The sequence below is a fragment of the Oncorhynchus gorbuscha genome, linkage group LG13, assembly GCF_021184085.1.
Source record: "Oncorhynchus gorbuscha isolate QuinsamMale2020 ecotype Even-year linkage group LG13, OgorEven_v1.0, whole genome shotgun sequence".
Classification (NCBI taxonomy): Eukaryota; Metazoa; Chordata; class Actinopteri; order Salmoniformes; family Salmonidae; genus Oncorhynchus; species Oncorhynchus gorbuscha.
The window spans coordinates 63,826,851-63,853,478 of NC_060185.1; the positions used below are offsets into that span (position 1 = coordinate 63,826,851).

General features: G+C 43.9%; 1 protein-coding gene across 2 annotated transcripts in view; it reads right to left on the reverse strand.

The window, feature by feature from the left end:
• Positions 1-1,721: 1,721 nt before the first annotated feature.
• Positions 1,722-26,628, reverse strand: part of LOC123993304 (testican-1-like) — a 340,549-nt gene continuing 315,642 nt past the window's right edge. For both annotated transcript variants that reach the window (XM_046295310.1, XM_046295309.1), the window contains 2 exons: positions 7,524-7,661; positions 1,722-6,264 (listed from right to left, as the gene is read on the reverse strand). In XM_046295310.1, coding sequence (XP_046151266.1) covers positions 6,068-6,264; positions 7,524-7,661 — 335 coding nt within the window. In that variant the 3' untranslated portion in view covers positions 1,722-6,067. The remainder of the gene's footprint in view (positions 6,265-7,523; positions 7,662-26,628) is intronic.

Below are 26,628 nucleotides of genomic sequence, written 5' to 3' on the forward strand. Positions count from 1 at the left end.
AATCAATAGATTTAATATAGCGTGTTAGATGAAGACAAAGGCATGTCTGATGAGGGGAGTTAACTTTGACTGATGGCACTGGGACACATCAATATAGTCCATTTGCCTTTGGAGGAAGAATAAGCTATGCAGAATGCAATAACACAACTCAGAAAACCTCTATAGGACTTGTTATAGGCATAAATGTGAGGCTCATGTATGCGTGAGCGGGTGAGTGAGGGACTGAGTGAGTGAGTACGTGTCATATGCATGCCTACACGCACACTCATTTTGACGATGCAGCTGTGATTGGGTATGTCTGCAGGAATGTCTGTGTGTACGTGTGTGTGTGTGTGTTTACAGCGCCTTCAGAAAGTATTCATACCCCTTGACTTATTCCAAATGTTGTTGTGTTACAGCCTGAATTCACAATGGATTCCTGACCCAACCATCTACACACAATACGCCATAATGACAAAGTGAATCATGTTTTTAGAAATGTTTGCCACATTTGTTAAAAATGAAATACAGAAACAGAGATTACAGCTGTGAGTCTTTCTGGGTAAGTCTCTAGGAATTTTGCACACCTGGATTGTACAATGTTTGCACATTTATTTATTTTTAAATTATTCAAGCTCTGTCAAGCTGGATGTTGGATCATTGCGAGACAGCAATTTTCAAGTCCATGCCATAGATTTTTAAGCCAATACAAGTAAAAAATGTAACTAGGTCACTTGTAAACATTCAATGTCGTAAGCAACTACTGTGTATATTTGGCCTTGTGTTTTAGGTTATTGTCCTGCTGAAAGGTGAATTTCTCTCCCAGGGTCTATTGGAAAGCAGACTGAACCAGGTTTTCCTCTAGGATTTTGTCTGTGCTTAGCTCTATTCTGTTTCTTTTATTGTTTGCACCAAAATAGTGCTTTGTATTCAGGACATACCTCTAATTTCTTTGCCACATTTTTTACAGTTTTACTTTAGTGCCTTATTGCAAACAGGAAGCATATTCTGTAGCGGCTTCCTTCTTTTCACTCTGTCATTGAGATTAGTATTGAAGATTAACTACAATGTTGTTGATCCATCTGTCAGTTTTCTCTTATAACATCCATTAAACTTTGTAACTGTTTTAAAGTCACCATTGGCTTCATGTTGAAATCCCTGAGCGGTTTCCTTCCTCTCTGGCAACTAAGTTAGGAAGGACTCCTGTAATCTTTGTGTGACTCAGTGTATTAATACACCATCCGAAGTGTAATTAATCACCATGTTCAAAGGGATATTCAGTCTCTGCATGTTTTCTTTTTACCCATCTACCAATTAGGTGTCCTTCTTTGCAAGGCATTGGAAAACCTCTCTGGTCTTTGTGGTTGAATCTGTGTTTGAAATTCACTGCTCGACTGAGGGATATTACAGACAATTGCATGTGTGGGGGGGTACAGAGATAATGTAGTCATTCAAAAATCATGTTTTATTGCACACAGAATGAGTCCATGCAATTATTATGTGACTTGTTAAGCAAATTCCTACAGCTTTTAATGTTTAATTCGTAAGTAAAAATATCTAAAAACATAATTCCACTTTGATATTATGGGGTATTGTGTGTAGACACAAAGTGACACAAAATCTCAATTGAATCTATTTTAAATTCAGACGGTAACACAACAAAATGTGGTAAAAGTCAAGGGGTGTGAATTTCTGAAGGCACTGTATGACACCATTTAAATAAGACACACACAAAGAGAAGGTACAGGACAGGACAGACTTAAATTTATTCAGACAAACATTGTGGAACTGTTACAATAAAATAAAGGTATTTTCAGCCCATAACATCAACATTCCATTATAACTTCAGAAGGGGGAAAATAAGACACTCTAAAACTCACTGCACTATGCTTCTATGGAAAGAGCTTCTGGAGTCTAGCTACATTAAGGACAATCGATTTACACACCTCAGTCTGCAACTGGACAAAGCCACAGAGCCTTCACACGGCAATATATTACCCTTTAACATGAGTCATTTTTTCTCTTTACAAAGTAAAAAATATATAGAGTTAACAAAGAAGACTTTTGCAAACATGGCCATTTATGTGTGTGTTTGAACTAGCATCGTAAAACTGTATCGTGTGTGTGTGTGTGTGTTTGAACGAGCATCGTAAAACTGTATCGTGCGTGTGTGTGTGTGTGTGTGTGTGTGTGTGTGTGTGTGTGTGTGTGTGTGTGTGTGTGTGTGTGTGTGTGTGTGTGTGTGTGTGTGTGTGTGTGTGTGTGTGTGTGTGTGTGTGTGTGTGTGTGTGTGCGCGTGCGCGCGTACACTCCCCTACATATTTATTTGGACAATTCCATAATTTTGGATTTCAAATAAAATGTGTTATATGCGGCGACATTACAGAATGACATCTTTTATTTGACTGTATTTTCATACATTTCAGTTTCACTGTTTAAAAACGAACATACTTTATGTATATAGTCCTCCATTTAAAAGTGTCATAAGTATTTGGACAAATTCAACGGGAATAATGATGAAAGAGAAAGCTTGATATGCACAAAGATTATACCACCAAACACATGCTATCCTCCATTACTAATAACAGGGGACGTTAGCATTTTTTGGAGGGGGGGGGGTATGACATTTACGCCTGTAACTTTCTCACTCATCATTATTTGTGATTCATTCATGATTATACGTAATCACGGTAGCATCCACGTTAATGTAGAAGTGTTTAGAAACATATTCTCTTCTTATTTACAATAAAAGTGACTCCAAAATGACACAATACATTATTTACCATTCATTTCTATTGGGCACAACATAACACAAAACACAACCAAATGCATACTACAAACCTGGGGTGTCACAAGCTTGAGTGCTAGTAACATGGGACCAAATACAACATTTTTTACTAAATCTCATACACTATAAGTGAATTTGTCCAAATACTTCTGACATTTTCAAATGGGGGGGGGGGCTATATACATAGCATACTTCCATTTCTAAACAGTAAAATTGACATTTTGTACTGTCGCCACATATAAAACATTTGATGTCAAATACAAATAGCGAGTATTGAGCCAAATTAAACATTTTAGCTTCACTGTCCAAATAAAGACGTAGGGGAGTGTATGTGCGTGTGTGTATCTGAGGACATTTCAGCAACAGCAAAGGACCTTGGGATTGCATGTAATTCCGCTTCTGTAGACGTTTGAGTGACTTGGGCCAAACAGAGGGAGGGTTACTCAGCTATGTACACAAGCAGGCCAGGCAAGCGAGGGACAGCAGTGGCATCAGGACAGGGCAAGGGTCAGTTATGACATCATGAGAGGGCAAAGGTCAAGGGCAGGTTGATTGCAGAATCAAAAGAAGAGGCCTTACACTGCTACAGCAAGAGATGACTTAATACACACGTGTTACAAGTATGTTACAGGCTGTGTGTGTGTGTGTGTGTGTATTGTGTTAGCGGGAGGTTATTGTCTCTCTGGCTGATATACACACAGAGACGTCAGAGTTGAAGATGCACAGGGACAAAACACAAAAGGGTCATCATGCATGCTGTTCACGTGATAAACAAACAACCAACCAATATCAGGGTCAGAGGTCACTGTGATGCAGTGATCAGTTGTGACTAGATGAGTTAATGCCGTGATCTGAAAGGACCAACCGATTGATTAATGGACAGAGGGAGAAATCACCCATCCGTTTTTAGTAAATACACAGATATACTGTATATGAGTGTGGGCATGAGAGAAAGGGATAAGGAGTGGACTGAAGAAGGGAGAAAAGGGAGTGCAATAAGGACAGAGACCAAAAATGGACGATGGGGATTAGAGAAAGGGAGAGAGATTTGAGGGAAGGAGAAAAAAAAAGCCCCGAACCCAAAAGCATCACTTTCATCCCCTGTGTTCCTCTTCCTGTCCCCAGATTTCCCAGGCTCCTCTGGGAGAAGACTGAGATGAAAGGCCTACTCTAAGGGTGTCGACTCCGAACTATAAAAAAACAAAATAAGGGAAATTGGATGAATGAGAGGAGCGAGAGGAGCGCCACGGCTGTAAAACTCACTCATGCATTCCACCAGCGTGAAAAACAGAGCACAGAGAGAGATAGTGAGAGAGAGGGGAGAGGGAGCGAGAGAAAGAGGGAAAATAAGCGAAAGAAAGAAGGTAAAGATGTGTAAGAGCGAGAGAGAGAGGGAGGGGGGAGTAAAAGGCTGTGAGAGAGGTAGCAGAGAAAGAGAGCGAGAGCGTGAGATTTGTAAAGTGAGCAAGCAGGTTTTGGTCGTGACAGACTGTTTTCTAATTAGCTCTGTGCCTGCCTGGAACTACACTTGGAAAACATCAGTGTTGCTGAAGAGTAGAAGAGCTCAGACGTCTATTCTGTAGAGCTGTTGTTTGTGCTATATGGACCAAAGTGTCAATCACAACAGACTCTCACACGTGAATAAAAAATCTGTTCAAGATCGCTTCCCACTGGCCGAAGCACGCAAAAGCAATGTATCATTACGCTGCATCACAAGCCCAATGAAGCATATAGTGCCCGGCTCAGACCTGTGAATATATGCGTCCAACCATTCGAAGGCCTGTCATTATCAAAGTGAAATGTCACTAAGCATTGTGTGTGTGTGCTTATACTGTACCAGTGTAACGCTTATAATTGTTCATAAGCCCGTCTTATGGGTTACGCCTATCTCATCTGGGTTCGTGGGGTAGATACATTACAATAACTGACCTCACTTGACTGCGACCCAAAATATTCTGAAATAAAGCAGGAACTCATTTAAAATAGAAGCTATACTATAGCTAGAATATTTCACTTCTTATGTCAACAATACAAACCAATGGCTACAGAAATCAAACTCTACGACAAACAAAACTATTATGGTAAAACATTATTTTTAAACTCCTGCTGCTTTTAGTGAAAATAAAAATAAATAAAAGCAAACCGTTAAAATGAAAGAAAAATATATTTGTGTCCGTCTCAAAAGCTGCAGGCTGGTTTGTGGAGGTTTGAAAAAGGTCTGGGTACCTTGTAGGATTTCTCTGATCTGAAATTCCACAGACAAAGTGCTCGTCTCCACCTGAACCAAAGTACAAAACGGTTTAAAAATAAATAAATAATAATAATCAAATGAATGGAAAAACTTGAGCTTGAACTTGAACTTGAACTTTCAAGCTGAAGATAGAGGTTGCTATTCAGTTAGTGGCTCACAATGTCGTTTTAAACTTCTAAAAGCTACAGTAGAGGAGGTTCGCACGGCAATAAGACTGCAACAGAAGAGAGCGCTGCAGCAGCGAATGTGGGCATTGTCACCAAATATACCAAACTAAATGTGTATACTCTATAATAATAATAATAATATACTCTGGGTTACATATCTGGCTACCCAAACATGTCTTCAGCAGGGGCGTAGAAGGGGAACATGCAAAAAACCACAATCACTCTTGCTGATTCTAGGACACCCTGGAACATTCAATAACAGCCAGAACAATATTCTCAAGCAAAGAGCCTATAGAATATTCTGGAACCCCAGAATATGGTTGTCTAGAACATGAGGAGGGAGGACGCGAGTGGAACACAAACAGGAGAACAGCCTCTGACAGAAGGGCCAGGGAACGGAACATACTGTAGAATCTCGCCTTCCTGTTGTGAAGGTATTTACATCAATGTGTCTATGGCCTCAGACAGACACGAAACTCCCAGAAACACAGGCAGATAAAGAGAGAGAAAGGGGAGATGAGAGAGCAAGAGAGAGAGAGAGAGAACGAGGCTGTAGCAATCGGTGTCAGTCAAAAATGGAAGGGTTTGGGGACAGTTGAAGTAGAGGGTAACACAAGAAAAGAGTCTTTGTTTGAATTGAATAGGTCTCCATTATCTGAAGGAGAGTAGAAGGTGGACACATTATATGAAGGTTGAGTAGGACGGGATTAACGAAGAGAAAGCTTCAATGAAGTTGTGAACAAGAGGAAGGAAAAGTCAGTTGGACATGGACTGATGCTGAGGGGCAGGGGCGGGACGAAGGAGACGCTGGAATGGCTTCAGGTCTGTGCAGAGTTAACGGGAGTCCCTGGTTGGTTGATGGGAGAGCAGGTGGGGGCAGAGCTACCAGACGTAGCCAATCTCATCATCTTTGTCATCTTCCTCGTCCTCGTCATCCTCGATGGCCCCTCTGGGATGGATCCGGCCCCGCCTCTGCTTCTGCCGGCTCCTCCCACTCCGAGGTGGCTCCTCCTCCTGGTCGTCAAGGAGAAGGACGCCACCCCCGCTGCCAAAATCCCCCGAGGTCTCTTGATCCTCCTCTACACAGAGACAGGGAGATAGACAGGTTAGATATTGAGACAGACAGATGGGTAACAAAGAGAGACAGGTAGGCAGGCGCAGAGAGTCAGAAACTGAAAGACAGAGAAAGAGAGACAACATACGGCTGAGAAAGGCAGACAGACTGGCAGCCAGACCTACAGCCAGACTGACAAACAAACCAATCCACATACAGCTTCCTTTAATCGAGACGCGCTATTCCGACAGCACAATGCACGATGAGTGTAAATAACGTCCTCTTCCTCCAGTGGTCCGTGTGAGCCTGAGCTCTACTTTATCCCAGCTCACCATCTCAAAGCATGAAACCTTTCAAAGGAACACTGTTGAATCCCAAACACATGAGCAGCGAATCAGAGGTAGCCAGAGGCATTCAGCTATAGATAGATAAGACTTCACAGGCTGTTCTCAGGTCTGTCTGGGTGATTACACAGCTTCTATTAGCAGCAGGGTTTACCACACCAACGTTCAGTCTGGCAATTGTCACAGCAGATTAGTCTCCTTGTAAAATGGAACTACGCTTCAGAGATAGGAGTACATGCAAATGCCCAACACACTCCACAAACAACAACAACATGACAAAGGCATCGTCTGTTCCTCCAAAAGGCCTGGGGAGTCTTTTTTCAGGGGAGACACATTTGCGCCGTAAAAAGTCTCTAACAGAACAGAGACCTTGTCATTGAGATTCCCCGCATGCTTCAGTGGTATCTTTAAAGAAAGACTCAGCGAACTCACTGCCTCCAGCACCCCAGATTACACCTAGATAACACATGCACAGCAACACCTGTATCACAGAGCACACTCATAGAGACAGATGGGACACATTGTAAAGAGAATGCTGGAGGTGTGTGTGTGTGTGGAAAAGTGTTGGAAAAGTTATGTTGGGTTCACATACTATGTGAAATCTTTCGAATACTTTGAGCATTTGCTCTAGCCTGCCTGGAGTGCCAGTTTCGGCGAGATCTTCAGTTTGGTGCAGGCAAGCTCAATCAAACACATATTACGGATTTGGAATGATTCAAAATAGTATTTGAAGCCAGCTCTGGTACATAGAGTACGAATATTGGTTATATGTGCTTATGTACATCATTGTGTGTTGGTTGTGTGTGTGTGTGCGTGTGCGTGTGCGTGTGTGTGTGCGTGTGCGTGTGCGTGTGCGTGTGTGTGTGTGTGTGTGTGTGTGTGTGTGTGTGTGTGTGTGTGTGTGTGTGTGTGTGCGTGTGTGTGGACTGATGGGCTTTACCACAGGTGGGGTTGCCCTGTTTTCTGGAGCCGGCGATCTCGTTGCCGTATTTGTCCACACACCAACACTGTCCAGTACTGCCATGACACTGGGTTGACTTAAAGTAACCCTCCTCAGAACAGCGTGGAATATAGGCCCCTAGAGAGAGAAAGGATGGAAGGGAGGGAGAGTGTGTAGTGAGGGAGAGAGAGAGAGAGACTGTGTCAGAGATAAAGAGAGGCACTCGTATGCATGAATGGGCCTGGTTGGCCCAGGCCATCCAAATCAGGTTGAGTTCTTTTTTATTATTATTCTCTACTTGTCAGTGTTCCAAACAGGATATTCTTAGATATTATTTTTTAAATACCTAAACACAGTACTTGATTTGGGCAGTAGCTCACGGGAACTGCTTACCGGCACCTGAAATTTTATTCAGCTTGAGTCCCTGCACTTCCTATAGAATATTAGCTCAAAAGTATTGTAGAGTTCCTGCACATAAATATAAACAGTAACAGCACCCACAATGAGTACCGTGACCTATTTCATTCCAAGCACTGGCCAAAACATGCAATTAGAAAATAATGGACAGGTTCTGGCATGTGTCATTCCACACTGATACCATGTGCAGTAAACAGTAGTTATCACTGTGTAGGCTAGGCTTAGCTAGCGAGCTAAAACTCACGAGCCAACTTGGCTAACCAAAACAAGTCAAATGGCCAAATAAAGCTCACTGTGAAAAAAAACTAAAATCAAACAAGAGACCGCGTACAGAAAATAATTTTGGCGCATTTGCCACGTTAATTGATATTTAGTTTTTTATATTTACTAGGCTCGCCTGGCATCTACTCTTCCTTGGGTCCAAACAGGGTTAAAACAATTACATCACAGCCAAACACAAAGCCAAAGACATTATTATGCTATTATGACCCCATTTAGGTTCCGCTTTAAATGACATAAAGGCTTCATAAAGACTACATTAATGTGTTACAAATCATCTGTAACCATATGTCATGCTTTATAAAGGGTTCATAAATGTGGCATAACTGTGTGACATAACAACGAATGTCAAATGTGACATAACCCACTATGTCAAATATGACATAAACCTGTGCTTTATAAAGGGTGGCATAAGCACTGCTTGATAAATGCCTTATAAGTCATTAAATTGAGGCTTCACAAAGCATTTCTAACCCTGTCATGCATCTTGGTAGAGCATTACAATGCCAGGATATTGGGTCGATTCCCGGGACCACCCATAAAAATGTATTCACGCATGACTAAGTCGCTTTGGATAAAAGCATCTGCTAAATGTTATATATTGTATCATTAAAACATTTCTAGAATGACCCAACTTCTTTCCCTCTTTGGTGCATAGTCAATATTGGACCTGACCTCAACTTCCCCCAAAATGCATTGGTGAGGCTTTTTAAAATCCCTCTAAAAACCCATCCAAATTCCATTCTGTTTTGTTTTTCCAGGTTTCGGATTTCCCCCATTTATGTAACATTTCATGTTCTGTGTTCACAACAATAGTAGTTAGAGGTAGTTAGAGGTTCCGGACTGTGGACTGTCTTTGGAGGTTCCGAACTGTGGACCGTCTTTGGAGGTTCCGGACTGTGGACCGTCTTTGGAGGTTCCGGTCTGTGGACCGTCTTTGGAGGTTCCGGACTGTGGACTGTCTTTGGAGGTTCCGAACTGTGGACCGTCTTTGGAGGTTCAGGACTGTGGACCGTAGTTAGAGGTTCTGGACTGTGGACCGTCTTTGGAGGTTCCGGTCTGTGGACCGTCTTTGGAGGTTCCGGACTGTGAAACATCGCCGGAAGCTCCGGACTGAGAACTGTCACCAGGAAAGCTCTGAACTGGGAACTGTTGCCGGGAAAGCTCTGGACTGGGAACTGTCGCCGGAAGCTCTGGACTGGGAACTGTCGCCGGAAGCTCTGGACTGGGAACTGTTGCCGGAAGCTCTGGACTGGGAACTGTCGCCGGAAGCTCTGGACTGGGAACTGTCGCCGGAAGCTCTGGACTGAGAAATGTCACCGGAAGCTTTGGATTTTGGACGCGCACTGGAGGCCTGATGCGTGGGACCGGTACAGGTGGCACTGGGCTGATGACACGCACCTCAAGGCGAGTGCGGGGAGGAGGCATAGGACGTACTGGACTGTGGAGGCGCACTGGAGGACTGGAGCGTCCTTGCTGGATGCTCACTTTAGCTCAATAAGTGCGGGACGCTGGCACAGGACGCACTGGGCTGTGCAGACACACCGGAGATACAGTGCGCAGAGCCGGCGCAGGATATCCTGGTCCGAGGAGGCGTACTGGAGGCCAAGGGCGCTGAGCCGGCACCATCCGCCCTGGCTGGATACCCACTCTAGCCCGACCAATGCGGGGAGCTGGAATATAGCGCACCGGGCTGTGACTGCACACTGGAGACATGGTGTGCATCACTGCATAACACGGTGCCCGACCGGTCACACGCTCCCCACGGTAAGCACGGGGAGTTGGCTCAGGTCTGAACCGTGACTCTGCAAATCTCCCCGTGTGCCTCCCCCCCCGTGCTTGCCTCGTTTGTATAACTCCACGTAATGTCGCCGTTCCGCTTTCGCTGCCTCTATTTCCTCCTTAGTTTGGCGATACTCCCCGGCCTGCGTCCAGGGTCCTTTTCCATCCAGGATCTCCAACCAAGTCCACTCCTCTTGTACATGCTGCTTGGTCCTATTTTGGTGGGATCTTCTGTCACATTCGTCGAAAGGATCGGACCAAGGCTCATCCATGAGTAGAGTTCCACATAATAAAACAACAAACAACCAAACGAAACGTGAAGCTACTGATGTGCACTAAGGCAACTATACATAGACAAGATCCCACACCAGAAAGTGGGAAAAAGGGCTGCCAAAATATGATCCCCAATCAGAGACAACGATAAACAGCTGTCTCTGATTGGGAACCATATCAGGCCAACAAAGAAATACACAACATAGAATGCCCACCAAAAATCACACCCTGACCTAACCAAATAGAAAAATAAAACAGCTCTCTAAGGTCAGGGCGTGACACACATTAACAAGTGCGATACACCAAATGAAATATAAACTTCTTGTTAATCTACCCATCGTGTCCGATTTCAAAAAGGCTTTACAGCGAAAGCACAACATATGATTATGTTAGCTCAGAGCCAAGTCACAAAAACACACAGCCATTTTTCCAGCCAAAGAGAGGAGTCAAAAAGCAGAAATATAGATACAATTAATCACCTTTGATGCTCTTCATCAGATGACACTCATAGGATATCATGTTACACAATACATGTATGTTCTGTTCGATAAAGTGCATATTTATATCCAAAAATCTCAGTTTACATTGGCGCGTTGCGTTCAGTAATGTTTTGCTTCCAAAACATCCTGTGATTTTGCAGAGAGCCACATCAATTTACAGAAATACTCATAATGAACATTGATAAAAGATACAAGTGTTATTCACAGAATTAAATATATACTTCTCCTTAATGCAACTGCTGTGTCAGATTTCAAAAAAACTTTACGGAAAAAGCAAACCATGCAATAATCTGAGTACGCCGCTCAGACGACAAATCAAGCCAAACAGATATCCACCATGGAGTCAACAGAAGTCAGAAATAGCATTACCTTTGATGATCTTCATCAGAATGCACTCCCAGGAATCCCAGTTCCACAATAAATGTTTGATTTGTTCGATAAAGTTCATCTTTATGTCCAAATACCTCCTTGTTGTTAACGCGTTCAGCCCAGTAATCCAAATTTATGACGCACGAGCAGACAAAAAGTCATAAGGTTCCATTACAGTCCGTAGAAACATGTCAAACGAAGTATAGAATCAATCTTTAGGATGTTTTTAACATAAATCTTCAATAATGTTCCAACCGGAGAATTCCTTTGTCTTCAGAAATGCAATGGAACTCAAGCTAACTCTCACGTGAATGTGCGTCACCAGCTCGTGGCACTCTGCCAGACCACTGACTCATTCAGCTCCCATTCCACCCTCCTTCACAGTAGAAGCATCAAACAAGGTTCTAAAGACTGTTGACATCTAGTGGAAGCCTTAGGAAGTGCAATTTGACCCCATAGACACAGTGTTTTCGATAGGCCAAGAGTTGAAAAACTACAAACCTCAGATTTCCCACTTCCTGGTTGGATTTCTCTCAGGTTTTCACCTGCCATATGAGTTCTGTTATACTCACAGACATCATTCAAAGTTTTAGAAACATCAGAGTGGTTTCAATCCAAATATATTAATAATATGCATATAATAGCAACTGGGACTGAGTAGCAGGCAGTGTACTCTGGGCACGCTTTTCATCAAAACGTGAAAATGCTGCCCCCTCTCCCAAGCAGGTTAATTCACTGTTGTTTGGTTTGAGGGTTTACTGTAGCACAGTAATCGCACATGTGATGATTATGTACTCACATTCTGGCCACCAATTGAATGGCTGGAGTAAAAGGCCTCGACATTTATATTCTACAGACCTCACTGAGAACTCACTACAGTAATTTTATTGCGGCACCCAAAATAGTTTTTGTTCTATAAGCCAATATGTATTACACATAGTGATTCGCACTGGGGGCATTTAAAAACCCAATTTAATGCAAATGTCACTTAAATTTGAACAAATATGAATCATTGTTAATGTTTAGACAATGTTTTTTCATATAATTAATAAATACATGTTGTTGATACTTTTATACTATTATGTGGAGGACTTTTATTTTGGAAATTTCTGAAATTCTGTGACCCGGAAGTACTTTTTTTAATTGTTGGTGACAAGATGCTGTTAATGTGATGAGTTTGCAAATCAAATGCCCAATTGTGGTGCCCCTGGAAAGCGAAAAACAAGTTAACATTTATGTTAATTTAAATGAGTTTGTAGTAGTTGTGTTGAGTTAGATTACATACTGTAGCTACCTCAGTCATTCTTTCAAATAATTTCGGTGACTACACAGCAATTGCTAGATAGCCAAAATTTAGCTAGCTAATGGGCTGAGCTAAATAAAACTCCCCTAGATACAGCCACGTCTCATAATCAAGTCATGAGATTTGTAAATGAAAGTGGAATATAATAATATGAATCAAATGGTGTTTCCCATCTCCCCATTTAGAGTTTATAGTGCAGCACATATGTAAATGCCCTCATCCAAATGGTGGGGCAAAGATATTTCCTAACATACTTGCTAACTTTGTTGTTACTTTTAAGATTGGAACCAACATGCAGTATTTGTAAAGTATTTGTCATCATCACTAGTTAACCCTCCTGCTGTGTTCCGGTCGAATTGGACCGATTTACAAGTTCTCTCTCTGAAAAATGTTGTTAATTTAATCTGATTGTCATAAGGTTCCATGACTTTGTCCACACAGGGCATCTGAACACATAAAATACATTTTGATGACTTTCATTACATTTTGGGTGTGTTATTTAACTTTTGTACATCTGTTGTGTTCCTGGTCATTTGACTGGTCATTAGAAATGAATGGGTGAGACTACAATTAGTGTACAAAATTGAGTTCAGGCACATGCCCATTCATCAGATGGACACACTTCCTCTCCCAGACCCCTGCATACATGTGTGTTTGAGCACACACACACACACACACACACACACACACACACACACACACACACACACACACACACACACACACACACACACACACACACACACACACACACACACACACACACACACACACACACACACACACACACACACACACACACACACCCCTTCTTGGCTTCCATGGCAACCCCCATGGGAACCTTTCCCCAATATAATCTTTCCCCTACAGGAACAACACCTGCTGGCATTCTCACAAACAATCGCAACATTGTTTCAATAATATATAGAACTTTTCTCGCAGCTCTGGTATATAAAGCTTTTTGAGGCCTTCTTCTCAGTTCATTCTGTGGCAGCACAATGACCAAACAATATACTGTATGTGAGGCTCTTGATCATATCCTTGATCATGACACTGGTGAGGAGGAGAGAGACCTTGTTAAACTTTGACACAAAGTAGTCTGTGATAAATAGCACAATATGTTTCATCTGAGTATTTGTTATAGTCAAAATAATCCATACATTATACTTTTCTTACTCAAAAACTAGTTGTATGAGCTCAGGTCAATGAGACCTACAGGCCATTAATCACAAATAGAAGTTCAAAACTTTGTAATGTTCACAAGAACTTAAGTTGATAAAAAGATCTAACACAACATTAGGCGATAATATGTGTAGTATTATGGATTTATAATCAGCAATAATGGGGCAGTCATGGGGCGGTCATTGGGAGCACAGAATTAATTAACATGAAACGAACACAACAGGAGGGTTAACACATTAAAAAAGTCATACTTATGGCTAAATCCGACCTATTTCCACAATTTGATCTTCTTAAAATGTGATTTTAAACCTGACCCTGACCTATGAAGGCCAAGGTTAATGTGTTGGTCCACCAGACCGTCATGTCACCTTCATGTCAACCCAACATGTCACCTTCTAGAAAGCACATGTTTATATCATATTCAACCTAGTGGGTTATGTCACACAGTTATGCCACATTTATGAATCCTGTACAACTCATGACATCAGGTTATAGAAACTTTGTAACACATTTATGTGGTGCTTATGAAGGCATTAGGAAGGCTTTATGACGCCTTTATGAGCTGAACGTAATTTAAAGCGGGACCCAAATGGGGTCGATATAAAATCCACAATACCACAACATTACAGTGTGTGTTTGTGTGTGTGTGTGTGTGTGTAGTGTGAGTGTTTGTGTGTGTGTGTGTGGGTGTCTCTCCACAGTCTGTGTTGTGCCGTGACGTGCTGTTTTATCCGTTTAAAAAAATCTGATTTAACTGCTCGCTTGATTTATTTGATGTAGAAGAGAGTTCCATGTAGTCATGGCTCTATGCAGTTTCCCATAGTCTGTCCTGGAGTTAAACACTATGAAGAGACCCCTGGTGGCAATCGTTGATTTCATTGATCTAATGTAGGGCCTTAAAGACCGTTTCAGTACATTCAGAGACAATTCTCAAGGGGATTTCGATAAAATCGTTAAGCTTACAGATGATTTGATGGTCAAAAATGATATCCACACCCAGGATGTTACCAGTTTCCGAAACAAATAACTTCCAGCAACGTTTGTGGACGCGCATGTTACATCTACAGTGGGGCGAATCGCATCTCTGCATGTCTGGCAGACATATCAGTGTGGATGACGGATCACCACCTCAAGCTGAACCTCGGCAAGACGGAGCTGCTCTTCCTCCCGGGGAAGGACTGCCCGTTCCATGATCTCGCCATCACGGTCGACAACTCCATTGTGTCCTCCTCCCAGAGCGCCAAGAACCTTGGCGTGATCCTGGACAACACCCTGTCGTTCTCAACTTACATCAAGGCGGTGGCCCGTTCCTGTAGGTTCATGCTCTACAACATCCGCAGAGTACGACCCTGCCTCACACAGGAAGCGGCGCAGGTCCTAATCCAGGCACTTGTCATCTCCCGTCTGGATTACTGCAACTCGCTGTTGGCTGGGCTCCCTGCCTGTGCCATTAAACCCCTTCAACTCATCCAGAACGCCGCAGCCCGTCTGGTGTTCAACCTTCCCAAGTTCTCTCACGTCACCCCGCTCCTCCGTTTCTCCACTGGCTTCCAGTTGAAGCTCGCATCCGCTACAAGACCATGGTGCTTGCCTACGGAGCTGTGAGGGGAACGGCACCTCAGTACCTCCAGGCTCTGATCAGGCCCTACACCCAAACAAGGGCACTGCGTTCATCCACCTCTGGCCTGCTCGCCTCCCTACCACTGAGGAAGTACAGCTCCCGCTCAGCCCAGTCAAAACTGTTCGCTGCCCTGGCCCCCCAATGGTGGAACAAACTCCCTCACGACGCCAGGACAGCGGAGTCAATCACCACCTTCCGGAGACACCTGAAACCCCACCTCTTTAAGGAATACCTAGGATAGGTTAAGTAATCCCTCTCACCCCACCCCCCCTAAGTTTTAGATGCACTATTGTTAAGTGACTGTCCCACTGGATGTCATAAGGTGAATGCACCAATTTGTAAGTCGCTCTGGATAAGAGCGTCTGCTAAATGACTTAAATGTAAATGTAAATGTGAAAGCAGCCCCCATCAAGAGCAATTTGATTTACAGGCATTATGGAACAAGATATTGAATATACAACTTATGGAACTCAACAGTCGATTTCATACGGGATAATGAAGAAGGCCTGCACCAATCAGACTAATTTGGACAAATGACAGCCACCCAGTACCCATGACGGTATTTCTGTGTAACTGTTTTTGTACAACAGCTTAAACGGAAGGTACATGAGGGTTAGCCCTATCCATCTCTCATCGAGGCGCTCGACATTTGTCCCGAAGACATTTCCAAACATGAACAGTCTTCTTAGAGCCTTCACCACTCTGCCTAACACCGGCTGCGCTGTAAAACGTCTATCCTACACGGTCAACTATCCAGGCTCACAGGCCACCTGAACAACTTGTCACCTTCATCCTTTGAACGAGAACTGACCGAGTCCTCAGATTATGATGATATCATTTCAACGTTCAACACCAAACTCCGTCACCTTGTGCTGTGAGTCTGACCACAACCCGTAGGCCGATGTTCATTATTCCTTTTTCTTCCACTTGCCTGTATATGGCACTGCTTCATCGTGCGGTACATTGTCGCCTACTGTTATCATTTACATGACCTTTGTTTGGTGTTAGAGCGTGTAGGCCTAATATAATGCAAAGAAATCCGATCCGATTGGCCTCGGCATACGTCTGGGCCTCGCTGCGGTCGTTGGAACAGTGCTAGCTCAGACCAGTTGGTGGCACTATATGTCATTGGCACCGGTGGCACCATAGGATACTAGAGCAATAGCTTTTTGATCAGGTGGACTTTGTCTCGGGTAAATGAAAGTTAGATTTAAATTATGCAGATGAACAACGTGAAACCTTGTGAGAAAAAAAACACTGGAAATATTTCCCAATCTTAACATTAGTCAAATTGACCCCATAATTGGCATATCACCTCAATACAATAATCTCAATAATGACTTTGAGAATGATTACCTGCATTCAAAGAGCCAACCTACAGCACTAGAATAAACATATCTTGCGTTGACCTTGTGGTGTTGAGAGATAAACATGGTAATGATGTAACTGATTGCACAGGGTAGCCTACTGGTTAGAGTGTTGGACTAGTAACTGGAAGGTTGCAAGTTCAAACCCCTGAGCTGACAAGGTACAAATCTGTCGTTCTGCCCATGAACAAGCAGTTAACCCACTGTTCCTAGGCCGTCATTGTAAATAAGAATTTGTTCTTAACTGACTTGCCTGGTTAAATAAAGGTAATAATAAAATAAAAAACCATTAATGAAGATAGTCACTACATGATAGACTGCTTGCTTTGTTATACAATTGATATCGTGTCTTTTCTGTCATCCCATGAACCCCGTTCATTGCTACTCATAGCTATATATATATATATATATATATATATGGCTTTTTAAAAAATGTTTAATTTAAGACCTGCCTAAACAAAATTATCAATTTCTTTGTGATGGTGTATTAAATGGATTTATTATGGATTTATTAAGCATTGAGGCATAAGTCACTGTGCTTCTATGGCTATATGCACCACGACACTGTCTATTTAACAAGACAGCTCATAATCCAGTGCTTGAATCACAGTCACACCTATAATACAATGGAATACAACAGAATTAAATAGAACATACATTTTTTGTAAATTTGATCGTGCCTGTGAAACCGTGATTAAAAAAAAGGTATATTTTGAAACAATGCCCTTGTGCTCATTTTTGAGAATAGCTTGGCAACTGTATGTGTATTATAAACCTGATACTCGTCTATTGGATGGCCTGTCTAATAAATAAAAAAATGAAACAAAAATACTGCATGGAACTTTGTATGAAGATTTGGAAAAAGTCACATACATAACATTTTAAAAAATGGTTCTGTTCCCTGCCTCAAATACACATGCTGTTCATCAGTCTCTTCATTCATAATTTGACAACGAATATAGGCTATTAATAATATTGTCACACAGACTATTCTCAATCTAAATCGTGTCTACATCTACACTGAACAAAAATATAAACGCAACATTTCAAAGATTTTACTGAGTTACAGTTCATATAAGGAAATCAGTATATTAAAATACATTCAATAGGCCCTAATCTATGGATTTCACTGTCTGGGAATACAGATATGCGTACATTGGTCACAGATCAGTAAACAAAAAAGGTAGGTGCATCTGGTGTGACCACCATTTGCCTCATGCTGCGCGACACATGTCCTTCGCAAAGATTTGATCCGGCTGTTGATTGTGGACTGTGGAATGTTGTCCCACTCCTCTTCAATGGCTGTGCGAAGTTGCTGGATATTGGCGGGAACTGGAACACGCTGTCGTACACGTCGATCCAGAGCATCCCAAACATGCTCAATGGGTGACATGCAGGCCAGGGAAGAACTGGGACATTTTCAGCTTCAAGGAATTGTGAACACATCCTTAAGACATGGGGCCTTGCATTATCATGCTGAAACATGAGGTGATGGCAGTGGGTGAATGGTGCAACAATGAGCCTCGTCACGGTTTCTATGTGCATTATCGTGCTGAAACATGAGGTGATGGCAGCGGGTGAATGGTGCAACAATGAGCCTCGTCACGGTATCTATGTGCATTATCATGCTGAAACATGAGGTGATGGCAGCGGGTGAATGGTGCAACAATGAGCCTCGTCACGGTATCTATGTGCATTATCATGCTGAAACATGAGGTGATGGCAGCGGGTGAATGGTGCAACAATGAGCCTCGTCACGGTATCTATGTGTCACGCCTTGGTCATTGTATCTTGTGTTTTTGTTATATGTTTGGGTAGGCCAGGGTGTGACATGGGTTTATATGTTGTATTTCGTTTTGGGGTTTGTATTAATTGGGAGTGTGTATTATTAGGGGTGTGTCTAGTTAGGCTTGGCTGCCTGAGGCGATTCCTAATTGGAGTCAGCTGATTCTCGTTGTCTCGGATTGGGAACCGTATTTAGGCAGCCTGAGTGCGCGTTGTATTTCGTGGGTGATTGTACCTGTCTTAGTGTTAGTCACCAGATAGGCTGTATTAGTTTCACTCGTTTGTTGTTTTCGTATTTTCAGTTATTTCATGTACCGCATATATCTTCATTAAAAGTCATGAGTAACCTACACGCTGCATTTCGGTCTGACTCTACAAACAGCAGACGAAATTCATTACAGAATCACCCACCACGATTCACAGACCGAGCAGCGTGTGAACTGGCAGGATCTGAAGGTGGACGTTATGGACAACAGAAGCAAGGATTATACGACGTGGGAAGAAATCGACAGGTGGGCGGCCGACCCAGTGCGAGTGCAGGAGCCCGCCTGGGATTCCCTACAGCAATGCGAGGAGGGCTACAGGCGAATCGAATCAACGAAAAAGACACGCTGGAAAAAACGGAGAGGCGCTGGTTTAAACAGGCAGCGACAGCTGGAGCAGCAAAGGGAGGATGAATTATTTGGAGAATGGACATGGGAAGACGTGTTGGATGGTAAAGGTTGTTACACTTGGGAGGAGATATTGGCCGGAAGAGATCGCCTCCCATGGGAACAGGTGGAGGCACTAAGGAGAGCAGAGGCAGCGGGAGATAGGAGCCGACGATACGAGGGAACACGGTTGGCAAGGAAACCGGAAAAACAGCCCAAAAGAATTATTGGGGGGGAGCTAGAAGGGAGAATAGTTATGCCAGGTAGGAGACCTACGCATACTCCCTTTGCTCACCGTTGGGCTAGAGAGACCGGGCAGGCACCGTGTTATGCTATGGAGCGCACGGTGTTTTCAGTGCAGGAGCATAGCCCGGTGAGGCACATACCAGCTCTTCCTATTGGCCGGGCTAGAGTGGGCATCGAGCCAGGTAAGCTTGGGCAGGCTCGGTGCTCAAGAGCTCCAGTGCGCCTGCACGGTCCGGTCTATCCAGAGCCACCTCTACACACCAGTCCTCCGGTAGCAGCTCCCCGCACCAGGCTTCCTGTGCGTGTCCTCGCGCCAGTACCACCAGTTCCAGCACCACGCACCAGGCCTCCAGTGTGCCTCGCCTGTTCAGCCTCGCCTGTTCAGCGCAGCCAGTGCTTTTCTCTCCTCCTGCGCTGCCGGAGTCTCCCGCTTGTTTAGCGCAACCAGAGCTGTTCTCTTCTGCTGTGCTATCGGAGTCTCCAGCCTGTTCAGCGCAGCCAGAGCCTTTCTCCTCTCCTGCGCTGCCGGAGTCTCCTGTCTGTCCAGCGCCACCAGTGCTTCCAGTCGGCCCAGCGCGTCCAGTGCGCCTCGCTTGTTCAGCGCAGCCAGAGCCTTTCTCCTCTCCTGCGCTGCCGGAGTCTCCTGTCTGCCCAGCGCCGCCAGTCGGCCCAGCGTCACCAGTCTGCCAGGATCCGCCAGAAGTGCCAGTCTGCCAGGATCCGCCAGAAGTGCCAGTCTGCCAAGATCTTCTAGATCGGCCAGACAACCTGAATCATCCAGGTCCACCAGCTAGCCAGGATTTACCGGAGCCTACTACCTGCCTGAGCTTCCTCTCAGTACTGAGCTTCCTGTCAGTACTGAGCTTCCTCTCAGTACTAGGCTTCCTCTCTGTACTGGGCTCCCTCTCAGTAACGGGCTTCCCCTCAGTACCGGGCTGCTTCGGTCCCGAGCTGCCCCTCGGTCCCGAGCTGCCCCTCGGTCCCGAGCTGCCCCTCAGTTATGTGGGGATCAGGGTGAGGACTATTAGGCCATGGTCGGCGGAGAAGGTGGATTATCCTAGGACGCGAAGGGGAGGAACTAGGACATTTATGGAGTGTGGTCCACGTCCCGAGCCAGAACCGCCACCATGGACAGACGCCCACCCGGACCCTCCCTATGCTCTTGAGGTGCGTACCGGAGTCCGCACCTTTGGGGGGGGGTTCTGTCACGCCTTGGTCATTGTATCTTGTGTTTTTGTTATATGTTTGGGTAGGCCAGGGTGTGACATGGGTTTATATGTTGTATTTCGTTTTGGGGTTTGTATTAATTGGGAGTGTGTATTATTAGGGGTGTGTCTAGTTAGGCTTGGCTGCCTGAGGCGATTCCTAATTGGAGTCAGCTGATTCTCGTTGTCTCGGATTGGGAACCGTATTTAGGCAGGCTGAGTGCGCGTTGTATTTCGTGGGTGATTGTACCTGTCTTAGTGTTAGTCACCAGATAGGCTGTATTAGTTTCACTCGTTTGTTGTTTTCGTATTTTCAGTTATTTCATGTACCGCATATATCTTCATTAAAAGTCATGAGTAACCTACACGCTGCATTTCGGTCTGACTCTCTTCAAACAGCAGACGAAATTCATTACACTATGTGCATTATCGTGCTGAAACATGAGGTGATGGCAGCGGGTGAATGGTGCAACAATGAGCCTCGTCACGGTATCTATGTGCATTATCATGCTGAAACATGAGGTGATGGCAGCGGGTGAATGGTGCAACAATGAGCCTCGTTACGGTATCTATGTGCATTATCGTGCTGAAACATGAGGTGATGGCAGTGGGTGAATGGTGCAACAATGAGCCTCGTCACGGTATCTATGTGCATAATCGTGCTGAAACATGAGGTGATGGCAGCGGGTGAATGGTGCAACAATGAGCCTCGTCACGGTATCTATGTGCATTATCGTGCTGAAACATGAGGTGATGGCAGCGGGTGAATGGTGCAACAATGAGCCTCGTCACGGTATCTATGTGCATTATCATGCTGAAACATGAGGTGATGGCAGCGGGTGAATGGTGCAACAATGAGCCTCGTCACGGTATCTATGTGCATTATCATGCTGAAACATGAGGTGATGGCAGCGGGTGAATGGTGCAACAATGAGCCTCGTTACGGTATCTATGTGCATTATCGTGCTGAAACATGAGGTGATGGCAGCGGGTGAATGGTGCAACAATGAGCCTCGTCACGGTATCTATGTGCATTATCATGCTGAAACATGAGGTGATGGCAGCGGGTGAATGGTGCAACAATGGGCCTTGTCACGGTATCTATGTGCATTCAAATTGCCATCAATAAAATTCTATTGTGTACGTTGTCCGTAGCTTATGCCTGCCCATACCATAACCCCACTGCCACCATGGGCACTCTTTTCACAACGTTGACATCAGCAAACTGCTCGATCACACAGACGATCCCGCAGGGGAAGAAACCGGATGTAGAGGTCCTGGGCTGGCATGGTTACATGTGGTCTGCGGTTGTGAGGCCGGTTGGATGTACTGCCAAATTCTCTAAAACGACGTTGGAGGAGGCTTATGGTAGAGAAGTGAACATTCAATTCTCTGGCGAAAGCTCTGGTGGACATTCCTTCAGTCAGCATGCCAATTGATCGCTCCCTCAAAACTTGAGACATCTGTGGCACTGTGTTGTCTGACAAAACTGCACATTTTAGAGTGGCCTTTTATTTTCCCCAGCACAAGGTGCACCTGTGTAATGACCATGCTGTTTAATCATCTTCTTGATATGCCACACCTGTCAGGTGGATGGATTATCTTAGAAAATGAGAAATGCTCACTAACAGGGATATAAACAAATTTGTGCCACAAATGTGAGATAAATCAAATTTTGTGTGCATGGAACATTTCAGGGATCTTTTATTTCAGTTTATGAAACATAGGACCAACACTTTACTTATTGCAGTTGTGTTTTTGTTCAGTATATAGGCATATGTGTGCACTGCAATTAGTTCCGCCGATATCCCGGACGGGATCCAGTAGAACAGACGATGCCGAGCCAATTGTGAACTGGGGCGGCAGGTAGCCTAGTGGTTAAGAGCATTGGGCCTGTAACTGAAAGGTTGCGAGATTGAATCCCCGAGCTGACAAGGTACAAATCTGGTGTTCTGCCCCTGAACTAGAAAGTTAAACCCACTGTTCCTAGGCTGTCATTGTAAATAAGAACTTGTTCTTAACTGACTTGCCTAATTAAATAAATGTTCAAGAAAAAAATACAATAAAATGTTTCAAGGCTAAAGCCTATGGTTTATTCTGTTTGTGTTGTGTAGTGTCATGACGTTGGCCTGTTGGTGAGGTTTATGACCCCCATAAATACTCCCCCCCCCTCTCTACTATACAGAGTGACTCTTGGAAAGCCCTTTGTTAACATAGAGAGTCTGAAAACATTAAAGGGGTGGGGACCAGAACCATATTTCAGAAATCTAACCAGTTGAAAATATGCGTTGGTACTTAAAGAATAGGATATCAGATCAGTTGTCATCTGAGACATTATTACTGATAATTGGATGACATAAACTGTATCTTGGAAAGTCTACACATTCTAGTTATCAGATTCACATAGATTTGTTGTGCGATCTAAATGTTTAAATATGAAACTATTTGTGAAAAGATGAAACTACAGAACTAAGCCAACTTCAGTGTGAGCTTAAAGTATGGCAACTTGGTATGAACTTTGAACTCTTATTCACTAAATAAGTGATACTTCCTAGCTGTTGAGTGAGCAGCAGCAGCTGTAAACGTGGGCCAAGAAAAGGACGGACAACGTATCTCTTCTACCAAACACACGACTTTACTACAACACATCCTTTCTACCAGATATTATTCAGAGGACAGGAAGATCTCTGTTGGGCAACATGGCCTTCCATCTACGACCAACCTATTGAAGCACAGCTCAGAGTAAATATTCCTTTCATTTTCCTTTTCCAAATGGGCGGTTATTTAGAATGCATAAGATTCTGTATTTATGATAGCTTTACAAGGTCCGATCAGAGACCAAGTTCCTTTGTTCCTCAGTCTTCCAGCGTTTTCATTCAAAACCCAGTCCCCTTTCTTTGTGTAACCAGCCGTTATATCTGTTCCGTCCTCTAGGGACATTTTCTTTTATGACATAATTAGTAATCAATGTATGACCTATCCTGTGTATGTGTAATTCTGTGTGATTGTTTAAGTATTTAGTAAATAAATAATAAATAATTAAATTGTATTGCTGATTCAACTTGTTAGCCAGGGATCGTGAAGATAACCAAGAATTCTACGACTTCAGGTGAGACTGATTCAGACTGATTAAGAATGGACCACTATTGATGTAAAAGATTTCCAGAGTTTATTTGGAAGATAACAGCTCTATAAACATTCTTTCGTGGTGCCCCAACCTTCTAGTTAATTACATTTACATAATTAGTTCAATCAGGTAATATTAATTACAGAGAAATTATTTTATACAATAGCATGTCATATCACTTAATCCGGCATAGCAAAGACACAACAGTAGGCTGTGAGTCCCTTGTGAAATACAAAAGCCATGATTTACATTGTTAATAAATGACTGCTTGGTCTACGAAATCAGGTGTTAAACGTTTTGTGTGCAATCGAGTAGTGCAGTACTAAGAGTAAGGTAGCCTATGTTTTTATTGATAATTCAATTATGATTTGAGAGCTTCAATTTCGGCCCACCTACCAACAAGCGTCTGGCTATGCTACTGGCAGAGATGATACGGATAAAAAATACATTTCTAAACAATCCTGCTGTCATGACGTTGCCCTCTTTGGGTATAGCAAACCCCATCCCCCTCTCCCTGCCTCCCCCTTTCCTCCTTCAACTAGGCTGCTGTGGTCAGAGAGACATTGTAAATTCCTGAGGATGTCCTCATGGACACACAGTATAGAGAGAGTAAATTTTCATAGAGAACAAAGGAATTTCTTCCACCTTACAGAACTTGAGGTACGAACAATTTCATGTTCTGGAGAAGGTATAAAAGATTGGTGAAGAATCCAGCTACGAACTGGTCCGCTTGTTACAACTTGGGGAAGCTCATGGGAGACCGTGTGGCCACATTACCATAACGCTGTATATATAATAGCCTCAGATATCAGGTTTACATCTAATTGTTGTATAAGATGAATGAGTGAGTATTATACTGTTTGTAAAATTGTGTAATATGATTTTGGATTGTTTAATGAAGGAAAATACATTTCCCTTTTGATTTGAACTAAATCAGAGGACCGCCCCTGGGCTCCTTTTCTGCAATTCTGAATAAAACCCAACTTTGAGAAATTATCACCAGGCCATGTTTTTTTCCATTAGGAGAGGACCAAGGTTGTAGACCATTGCTGAATCTTTTAACCATACCACGTGGTTAAACTCTTAGACTATCGATGCCGACAGAATAAGAACAAGTCTTTGACATTAATTACTAGTCTGCAGCTAGGAATTCGGCATCAAAACCTGGACCCGTATAAATCAGCTGGGCTTGACAATCTGGACCCTCTATTTCTGAAACTATCCGCCGCCATTGTCGCAACCCCTATTACCAGCCTGTTCAACCTCTCTTTCATATCGTCTGAGATCCCCAAGGACTGGAAAGCTGCCGCAGTCATCCCCCTCTTCAAAGGGGGTGACACCCTGGACCCAAATTGTTACAGACCTATATCCATCCTGCCCTGCCTATCTAAGGTCTTCGAAAGCCAAGTCAACAAACAGGTCACTGACCATCTCGAATCCCACCGTACCTTCTCCGCTATGCAATCTGGTTTCCGAGCCGGTCACGGGTGCACCTCAGCCACACTCAAGGTACTAAACGACATCATAACTGCCATCGATAAAAGACAGTACTGTGCAGCCGTCTTCATCGACCTTGCCAAGGCTTTCGACTCTGTCAATCACCATATTCTTATCGGCAGACTCAGTAGCCTCGGTTTTTCGGATGACTGCCTTGCCTGGTTCACCAATTACTTTTCAGACAGAGTTCAGTGTGTCAAATCGGAGGGCATGTTGTCCGGTCCTCTGGCAGTCTCTATGGGGGTGCCACAGGGTTCAATTCTCGGGCCGACTCTTTTCTCTGTGTATATCAATGATGTTGCTCTTGCTGCGGGCGATTCCCTGATCCACCTCTACGCAGACGACACCATTGTATACACTTTCGGCCCGTCATTGGACACTGTGCTATCTAACCTCCAATCGAGCTTCAATGCCATACAACACTCCTTCCGTGGCCTCCAACTGCTCTTAAACGCTAGTAAAACCAAATGCATGCTTTTCAACCGATCGCTGCCTGCACCCGCATGCCCGACTAGCATCACCACACTGGATGGTTCCGACCTTGAATATGTGGACACCTATAAGTACCTAGGTGTCTGGCTAGACTGCAAACTCTCCTTCCAGACCCATATCAAACATCTCCAATCGAAAATCAAATCAAGAATCGGCTTTCTATTCCGCAACAAAGCCTCCTTCACTCACGCTGCCAAGCTTACCCTAGTAAAACTGACTATCCTACCGATCCTCGACTTCGGCGACGTCATCTACAAAATTGCTTCCAACACTCTACTCAGCAAACTGGATGCAGTTTATCACAGTGCCATCCGTTTTGTCACTAAAGCACCTTATACTACCCACCACTGCGACTTGTATGCTCTAGTCGGCTGGCCCTCGCTACATATTCGTCGCCAGACCCACTGGCTTCAGGTCATCTACAAGGCCATGCTAGGCAAAGCTCCGCCTTATCTCAGCTCACTGGTCACGATGGCAACACCCATCCGTAGCACGCGCTCCAGCAGGTGTATCTCATTGATCATCCCTAAAGCCAACACCTCATTCGGCCGCCTTTCGTTCCAGTACTCTGCTGCCTGTGACTGGAACAAATTGCAAAAATCGCTGAAGTTGGAGACTTTTATCTCCCTCACCAACTTCAAACATCAGCTAGCTGAGCAGCTAACCGATCGCTGCAGCTGTACATAATCTATTGGTAAATAGCACACCCATTTTCACCTACCTCATCCCCACAGTTTTTATTTATTTACTAGGGAGAGGGAGAGAGAGAGAGAGAGAGAGAGAGACAGAGACAGAGAGAGAGAGAGAGAGAGACAGAGACAGAGACAGAGACAGAGACAGAGACAGAGACAGAGAGAGAGAGAGAGAGAGAGAGACAGAGACAGAGACAGAGACAGAGACAGAGACAGAGACAGAGACAGAGAGAGAGAGAGAGAGAGAGAGAGAGAGAGAGAGAGAGAGAGAGAGAGAGAGAGAGAGAGAGAGAGAGAGAGAGAGAGAGAGAGAGAGAG